The following is a 9,734-nucleotide window of genomic DNA, read 5'->3' on the forward strand; positions in this document are numbered from 1 at the left end:
TGCTCCTCTGATGCTGCCTGGCCTGCTGTGTTCCTCCAGCTCCACACTGTGTTATCTGTGACTCCAGCATCGACATTCTTGCTATCTCTGAATGTGTTATACCAACAGCATAGAATGTTTTTGGTTTTATTAGCACGGACACTTCCACTCAGAGATGTTTTTAAGATTTGAAAGTCGTTCTCTTGAGAGCATCTGAGTATTGGACCCATCTCAGCTTCTTTTTTTTTACTCATTCACTCGTGGGATGTGGCCATCGCTGCCTGGACCAGCATTTATCACCCACCTCTAGTCACTCTTGTCAAGGTGGTGAGCTGCCAATCTTGAGCAGCGATGCTAAGAAAGCGTTATTGATCTTTATGAAAACAGAAATCTGGTCCACTAATGTTCTTTAGGGAAGGAAATCTGCCGTCCTTATGTGGTCTGGCCTACATATAACACCAAACCCACAGCAACGTGGCTGAGTTTTAACTGGGTCTCCGAAATGGCACAAGCCAGTCTTTGAGTTCAAGAGTAGTTAGGGTTGGATAGAGAAAGGACGAAAGCAGAAACAGTAAAATAGAACACGGTTTGGAGTGGAAGAGGTTACAATACTGTGGATGGAGTAAAGGGGTTTATTGGGGATCAGTCAGACAGTGTGGTAACTGATGATATAATGAAGATATGCGCAGGACTGTCCAAGAAAGAAGTAAGGATTCTGTACTCGGAGACACCTGGTTCAAAGCAGCTTCAAGCGACAAACAACTGCACCTCCCAGTCGCGAACCACTTCAACTCCCCCTCCCACTCCTCGGACGACATGTCCATCCTGGGCCTCTTCCAGTGCCAAAATGATGCCACCTGAAGGTTGCAGGAACAGCACCTCATATTTCGCTTGGGAACCCTGCAGCCCAATGGTATCAATGTGGACTTCACAAGCTTCAAAATCTCCCCTCCCCCTACCTCATCCCAGAACCAGCCCAGCTCGTCCCCGTCTCCTTGACCTGTCCATCTTTTCTCCCACCTATCCCCTTCTCCCACCTCAACCCCCACCCCCACCTCCTACCTACCAGCCTCATCCCACCTCCTTGACCTGTCCATCTTCCCTTGATTGACCAACCCCCATCCTAACTCCCCACCTACACTCACCTTTACTGGCTCCATCCCTGCCTCCTTGACCTGTCCGTCTTCTCTCCACCTCTCTGCTCCTTTATCCATCTTCCATCTGCCTCCCTCTCTCTCTCTATTTATTTCAGAATCCCCTTCCCTTCCCTCATTTCTGAAGAAGGGTCCAGACCCTCCCTGCTTTCCTCCTTCAGAGGAGCAGCTTTTCTGCTCCTCTGATGCTGCCTGACCTGCTGTGTTCATCCAGCTCTACACCTTGCTATTTCAAAGCAGGGCTGTAGTGTTGCATGGAATGTGAATCTAGAACTAAATTATTTCACCATGCTTTGTCCAGATTATAGCTAAAGTGAGCAGGATAGAGATCCCTAACAAATCAACACAAAAAGAACTGGGACAAATGAAGCCTAGCCTTTATCAGTTGACCTCTCTTCTGTGGTCACCCCATTCCAAACCAAATACTGAAGAGTCTGCATCTATTTCAAACAAGGGAAACACAGTCTTAAGGTCAGATTTGGAAGGGGCGTATGGGTGGTAGGTATGTGAAATTTGCTGCCTAAAATGGTGGCAGAGGCAGAAATTCTCAAGGCATTTCAGACGTACGCTTGAAATGTCATACCACACGTGGCTTGATCAGCTTGATGAGCAGCACGAATACTGTGGGCTGAAGGGTCTCGTTCTGTGCTGTAAAAGATTTATGACTCTTGCTTATCCACCTACAATTGCATCTCATTGCAGCCTTGCCCCTCTCAGTGAATTGCTAACTGTGTTCCCCAAATCTGTTAGCTATTAACTGGGAACGTTCCATTGATCATGGCTCAGTGGTTAGCACTACTGCCTCACATCACCAGGGACTTGCATGTGGAGGTTGCATGTCCTCCCCATGTCTTCGTGGGTTTGCTCCCACAGTCTAGACGTTAGGTGGATTGGCCATACCAAATTGCCCAATAGTGTCCAGGGATGCGCAGGCTAGGTGGGTTAACCTTGGGAAATGCAGGGTCACGAGGTGGAATGCTCTTCAGAGGGTCAGCATGGACTTGATGGGCCAAATAGCCTGCGTCCACACTGTAGGGATTCTACGATCGCCTCTTTCCAGCGAAAATCCCTCATGATTCTTCGTTTGGTCTCTGTGTTTGGATGCCTCAGCTGGATGTCAGCGTTCCCTTGACAATGAAGCCTAGCCATGGACTGAACTTTCTGTGTGGCTCTCACCATTATAATCGCACAGACTGGTCCCAGGAAGCTCCACACAAAATGCTTTTCCAGGGAGAGCCAGCAACTGCAAAAGAAAAGATACAGACGGTTAGCAGGAACAGACATTGAGAACCAGAGCGGGTCACAGATAAAGGGAGGATAGTGAACATTGTCCTCTTAGGAAATGTCAAACAAAATGTTGTCAGGTAGAAATCACATGATTCAATGGAAACATTAAGATTCTAAGAGGGTACACTTTAAAACCTTTAGATCTTAACATCGAATTGCACAACTTCAGGCACTGATTGCATTATGTCTGTTTTTCTTACATTGTCTCCCCTCTCTTTCACAACCTTGTCTTGTTTATGTCTTACTTACTCTGCCCTTAGTAGAGAGAATGCTGTTTGCTCTCTTTCCCTTAACTTGCACCCATTTTCCATCTCCTTTTCTCTATCGTTACTACTCACAACCGCTTTGTCATTTGTGCAAGGCACCTGCCCCTGTCAAAAGCACTTCTTTAAAAAAAAATCTCCCCACCTTTCAGTTCGGAAGAAGAGTCGCACTGGATTCAAAATGTTTCTCTCTCCACAAATACTGCCAGACCTGCTGAGTTTCTCCAGCATTCCCTGTGCGTGTTGCAGATTTCCAGCATCCGCAGGATTTTGCTTTAATCAAAGATAAGGAGCTAATCTCTTTTATAAACCGAAAGAACTACGGATGCTGGGAATCAGAAAGAAAAATCAGAAATTGCTGGAAAAGCACAGCAGGTCTGACAGCATCTGCGGAGAAGGAAAAAAATCAGAGTTAATGTTTCGGGTCTGGTGACCCTTCCTCAGAAGGGTCTGCAGTTCCGGGGAAGGGTCACCGGACCCGAAATGTGGACTCTGATTTTTTTTTCTTCACACATGCTGCCAGACCTGCTGGGTTTTTATTTAGTTTTAAAGTAACTATCAGTGGTTGTTTTGTGCTCACTGTGACTGAAACTGCCTTTCAGTTCCAGGTTAATTCTTCAATTTAAATCCCACCAGCGACCTGGCTGGGATTTGAACCTACAACCCCAAGCCTCAGGCCTACTCAACCAATTCATTACCAATTCACGATCGCCTGTCCCCATGTTTTCAGAATGAGGGATCAGTCATTTATGAGTAAGATGCGGAGAAATTTCTTCACTTGGAGAGTCATGAATCTTTGGAACTCCCTCCTCAGCGAGCAATGGACAGTCAAGATTGAGGTCAATAAACATTTAATTGCTAAGGGCCACAGTAGGTCAGGGGTTGATGTACAAATTCAATCATGATTTTATTGAATGATAGAAGTAGGTTCGAAGGGGCTGAATGGCCTACACATGCTCCCATTTTTAGGGTTTTGCTGACTACTGCTGTGGGCTTTCTAAAACTGAAAGACAAAATATGAAGTGAGGTGCCACAGGCAGGTAAAGGTGACAAGAGAGTGCTGGAGAAACTCAGCAGGTCCTGACAGCAACTGTAGAGAGAAGAAAACTGAGTTCATGTTTGGAGTCCACCAACCCTTTGTTGGAACTTCTCCGGCACTGATGAAGGGTCACTGGACCCAAAATGTTTGACTTACACTATAAACAGCCTATGAACAGGGGCAGCACGGTGGCTCAGTGGTTAGTACTGCTACCTCACAGCGCCAGGGACCCGGGTTTGATTCCACCCTTGGGTGACTGTCTGTGTGGAGTTTGCATGTTCTCCCCGTGTCTGCATGGGTTTCCTCCGGTTTCCTCCCACAGTCCAAAGATGTGTAGATTAGCTGGATTGGCCATGGGAAGTTACTCATAGTGTCCAGGGATGTGTAGACTGGGTAGGTCAGCTATGGTTACAGGGTGGGGGTTTGGGTATGGGTGGGATGCTCTTCAGAGGGTCAGTGCGGACTCAATGGGCTGATTGACCTGCTTGCACACTGCAGGGATTCTATGATTCTATTCCTCACCATAGTGTCATATCTCTCCACTTCCTTCTCCCTCGTGTGTTTATCCAGCTTCTTTGTAAATGCGTTGGAACTATTCCCATTGGTGCACTGACAGTATTAGAGGATTAGTCATCAAGAGGCTTATGCCCTGTGGGATGTCAGTTCAAATCCCACAGTGGTAGTCAGTAGGTTTCAAATGTGATTAATAAATGAAAGTGTTGGATGTGGGTAGAGGTACAACATTTAAAAGACACTTGGATAAATACATGAATAAGAAATGTTTGAAGGGATATGGGCCGGGAGCAGGCAGGTGGGACTGGTTTAGTTTGGGATTATGGACTGGTTGGACCGAAGGGTCTGTTTCCGTGCTGTATGACTTTAAAAGTGTGGAATATAAACCTAGTCTCAGTAATGCCAACAATGGAATTACTATCGACACTATGCAGAATTTAGATTGGGGGATGGAGGGGGTAAGGACTATACAATAGGTGGGGATAGAGACCAAAGAGAGAGAAGAACAGTTGGATAGACAAAGGAGTGGATAATGATCAGGCCAGGAGAATGAATAGCTACTAATGGGGGCTATCAGTGGATAACAATGGGAAAATCCCATCTGGTTCACTCATCTCCTTTAGGGAAGGAAAGTGCCATCCTTACCCGGTCTAGCCTATGTGTGACTCCAGACCCACATCAATGTAGTTGATCCTTAACTGCCCACTGAAATGGCCTTAGCAAGGACAGCTCATGGGGCAAATTGGAACGGGCAACAAAGAATGGCCAGAAATGCCCACATTTGGTAAAAGCGTTAATATAAATCAGCAGTGTGGCAGTTTGCGTTCTCACCACTGTCTGTCTAAAAATGTTTCTCTGGCCAACCCATTCCCACCAATAACATTTTTTTCCTGCATCAACCACCCTTTACATGCAAACAAACTAAAAATAAATCTGATTTGTCTGTTGCAGACAGGAAAGAGAGATTTAAGACTTGGCTCCTGCACTTCTCAGTGCAGGTAAGAGGCAGAAGCTGATCCCTATCAGAAACATCAAAGATTGATTACATGAGACTGCTAAGTTCTAAAAATACCCTTCTGTGGAATAGATCTTCCTACTTTGTTTGCTATTTAAAGTTTTGGCAAAGATCTGTAGCTCGGGTTGTGGGTGAGGTTGTTGACTTGCTCGCCAATTTAGCAGCAGAGATGACAAGACCATGCTAATTCAGTAAGAGACAAAAGTCAGATGAACTCTGTCTTAATTTTTACCTCTTTCATCTGATGTATGACTTCTGTCATTAATGCCCTTGTTGTGGTATGGAGACTTATAAAACTTCTCACTTTTGGCTTGTTCTCGTTCAGACGTTTCATCATTATGCTGGGTAACATCATCAGTGGAGCCTCCGATGAGTCGATGTTGTTCTACTCCGCTTGGAATTTATACTGTCCGGTCTGTAATGGTTTGTACTGTCATTTCCGGTTTTATTCTGTATGGGTTTGTGTATGGGGTCCAATTTTATATGTTTGTTGATTGCATTGTGGGTGGAGAACCATGCCTCTAGGAATTCCCGTGCGTGTCTTTGTTTAGCTTGGGCTACTACAGTTACATTGTCCCAGTTAAACTGATGGTCTTCATTATCTGAGTGTGCTGATATTAAGGAAAGTTTGTTGGGTTGTTTTGCTACTAGCTGATGTTCATTTTAATGGCTAGTTTCCTTCCTGTCTGTCTGATGTAATGTTTGTGGCAGTCGTTGCATGGTATTTTGTAAACCACGTTTGTTCTGCATGTTGTGGGAATGGGGTCTTTAATCCATGTGAGTGTTTGTTGTCGAATGGCTGTGGGCTTGTGGGCCACCATGATTCCTAGTGGTCTTAGGAATCTTGTTGTCAGTTCTGATATGTTCCTGATGGAGGGCAGTGTGGCCAGTGTGTTAACATCAGTACACTTGGACAATGAAGGCCATCAGTTTAACTGGGATAAGGTAATCATAGTAGCCCAAGGCAAACACAGACAGACATGGGAATTCCTAGAGGCATGGTTCTCCACCCATAATGCAATCAACAAACACATAGAATTGGACCCCATACACAAACCCATACAGAACAAAACCGGAAATGACAGTATGCACTATTACAGACCGGACAGTATAAATTCCAAGTGGAGTAGAATAACATTGCTTCATCAGAGGCTCCCTGAATGATGTCACCTAGCATGGTGACAAAACGCCTGAACGAAAACAAGCCAGCTCAGCGAGCAAGTCAACAACCTTTGTTTGTTACTCTCATGGCACTTTTTGAAGTTTCTGATGCACATAACCTAAAGGGATTTCAAGAGGAAAGCAGCAGGAATGTTGAAGGCTCTGGAGGCAAAATAATTTCTTTTGCGCACTGTCATGTCATCTCATCGGGCACCACAACGCCCCAAGGAATTGCGCCTGTTCTTGTAAGAGTGATTTATGAGCATGGTAATTGAGTCAATGTTGGATTGGGAGGGCTTCATTTTGAGATGTGGGATCTGAAATCTGACCCCAGAGCCGGAATAAACGGTGTAGACATTCCACGCACTGGGTCCACCCTGTCCTGACGAAGGAGCAGTGCTCTGAAAACTCAAGATTTCTAATAAACCTGTTGGACTATTACCTGATGTTGTGTGACTTCTGAACCTGACTGAAAGAGCTTGCAAGTGGCACAGGAAGAGTTAAATCTTAGATGAGGAACCCCTCCCCTCTTCCAACGCATCTAAGGCTGCTGGATTGCAGTGGCATGCACCTATGTGTAAGAAATATCTTGCAGCAGTATAGATTGAAGATTGATCACATAAGAAGTAGAAATGTAGGTCAGTTTCTTTAGCGCTGAGGTCTCTTTAAACTGAAGGCCACAGTATTGGTGTCAGATTGTGCAGCTTGCAGCTGGAGCAAATGCAAGATTGCTCTGCATTCGAAAAGAGCCATGTACTAGAAGAGAATAGAATAGCAATTTATCGTCACGTCTATTTTCACAAAAAAAATACAGTGAGAAGTTTTATAAGTCTCCATACCACAGCAAGGGCATTAATGACAGAAGTCATACATCAGATGAAAAAAGTAAAAATTAAGACAGAGTTCATCTGACTTTTGTCTCTTACTGAATTAGCATAGTCTTGTCATCTCTGCTGCTAAATTGTCCTGTGCCACACTCCTCCACTCTGCTTTGCTGACACTGCAATTAGACCCAACTGCCTTTCTTAATCCCTCCACTTCTCTTTACTCTTCCATGGAATGTGGTCATTGTTGACAGGAAAAAGATACATTTTTAATCATCCTGTTTGTTCATGTTATGGCACTTGGGACTTGAACCTTAACCTTCTAGGCCTTTTCTAAAATTCATTCACGGGATTAGGGCATCGCTGGCCAGATTTACTACTCATCCCTAATTGCCCAGAGGGCAGTTAAGAGTCAACCACATTGCTGTGAGCCTGGAGTCACATGTAGGCCAGACCAAGTAAGGATGGCAGTTTCCTTCCCTAAAGGACAATAGTGAACCAGATGGACTTTTCTGACAGTCGATTCATTGTCATCATTAGACTCTTAATTCCAGATATTTTTATTGAATTCAAAAACCACCATCTGCCATGGCAGGATTCAAACCCCAGTCCCCAGAACATTACCTGGGTCTCTAGATTAACAATGCAGCAATAATACCACTTGGCCATCACCTCCCCTAGAGGTAGGGACACTCCCATTCTTCTATTAAAGCCTCGACATCAATAACAACCCTAATTGCTCTTGGACAGAATGGCCTGCTTCGGAGGGTAGTTAGAAGCCAACCCCATTGTGGTGGGTCTGGAGTCACATGTAGACCAGACCCTAAAGGACATTAGGCATTTTTTTTAAGGACGATAGCTATCATGGTCATTCTATTCCAGAATTATTTGTAAAATTAAAATGACACTGAGGTGCCATTTACAGGATTTGAACGCATGTCATCCAATGCAATTTGCCTGTCTTTCCCAATTATTTCTCCAGTGGTATTAGCATTATGGTACTCTGACCCTTAGCCAATGTGAGATATATAAGAAACACGTCGGGGATTCAGAGATCCTTTACTCTTCTCAAGAGTTTGTAATTATAGCAGCAGAAATGATTGCACGTTTAACAGAAATAACCCAGTGTGGAGCTGGATGAACACAGCAGGCCAGGCAGCATCAGAGGAGCAGGAAAGTTGACATTTTGGGTTAGGATCCTTCTTCAGAAATTTTCTTTCTGAAGAAGGGTCCCAACCTGAAACGTCAGCTTTCCTGCTCCTCTGATGCTGCCTGGCCTGCTGTGTTCATCCAGCTCCACACTGTGTTATCTCATGGGGCAAAGTAGTGTTTGGGATTATTAGATCAATCATGATCTCATTGAACAGTGAAACAGACTTGATAGGCTGAATGGCCAACTTCTGCTCTTACGGTTTTATGAACTAGAGCCTTCTTGCGTACAAGCAACCTCCCAGATTTAAACAGACAGAGCTCTTATTACTTTGGTGTTTGAAGTTTTAATCATGAGCACATTTCAGAGCCCTTAGCAACATATCACTGAGAATGGGGTACGTACTGTTTGCTTGTTCCGTAGCCCTCCCTGTTGATGGCGACTGAGATCCCAACAACTAGAAGTGGCAGCCCGTAACCAAACAGGAGCATGTGCCGCTTTCTGAGGCAGCCTGCATTGAAAACCTTCACCACCATTAGAAAGAGCTGTATCCCTTCCAGGCACATCCAGGCAAACACAGTCAGGAAGAAGTAATGCAGAAAGCCGGCGATGAATGCACAAGCGAGCTAAAAAAGAACAATGGGGGTTTGAGTGTTTTCTCTCCACCAACAGAGAAGCATTTCACCAGGTGAATAGTGATGCCACCATCCACTTGGGTGTCAGGGATGGAAATTGCAAACATTTAATCAGTTCTGTCTTGGTCTTTGCCTTGACTTTTATGAAATACGTCCCAACTTTTTTTTTATTGCTTCTGTTACAGTTTGATCAGTTATGATGCCAATTCCTGAATGTTTTATAAATTACTTTCATTGAACATGGGCATCGTAGATTGGGTCAGCATTTATTGCCCGTCCCTAGTTGCCCCTTGAGAAGGTGGTGGTGAGTTGCCTTCTTGAACCACTGCAGTCCATGTGCTGTAGGTAGACCCACAATGCCCTTAGGGAAGGAATTCATAGGTTTTGACCCAAGGACACTGAAGGAGTGACAATATGATTATTAGAAAGTGTCTGGTTTAAAGGGGAAGTTTAAAGTGATGGTATTCCAGTATAACTACTGCCAATGTTCTTCTGTGTGGTAGAGGTCCTGGGTTTGGACGACGATGGTTTTGAGATTACCTTTAGCCCTATTAATGAGTTGGATATTGCTCTCAGGAACAAAACAAAAATTGCTGGAAAAGCTCAGCAGGTCTGGCAGATCTGTGAAGGAACAAACAGAGTTAACGAATTGGGTCCCTCAGAACTCAGGAAGGGTCACCGGACCCGAAACGTTAACTCTGTTTTTTCCCTTCA

General features: G+C 44.6%; 1 protein-coding gene across 2 annotated transcripts in view; it reads right to left on the reverse strand.

Moving 5' to 3' along the window:
- LOC109914522 (putative adhesion G protein-coupled receptor E4P) overlaps window positions 1-9,734 on the reverse strand; it is a 93,967-nt gene that overhangs the window by 15,486 nt on the left and 68,747 nt on the right. For both annotated transcript variants that reach the window (XM_048617941.1, XM_048617940.1), the window contains 2 exons: window positions 8,791-9,011; window positions 2,310-2,376 (listed from right to left, as the gene is read on the reverse strand). In XM_048617941.1, the coding sequence (XP_048473898.1) occupies window positions 2,310-2,376; window positions 8,791-9,011 (288 nt within the window). The remainder of the gene's footprint in view (window positions 1-2,309; window positions 2,377-8,790; window positions 9,012-9,734) is intronic.

This window comes from Rhincodon typus, chromosome 38, assembly GCF_021869965.1.
Source record: "Rhincodon typus isolate 14 chromosome 38, sRhiTyp1.1, whole genome shotgun sequence".
NCBI classification, from domain to species: domain Eukaryota; kingdom Metazoa; phylum Chordata; class Chondrichthyes; order Orectolobiformes; family Rhincodontidae; genus Rhincodon; species Rhincodon typus.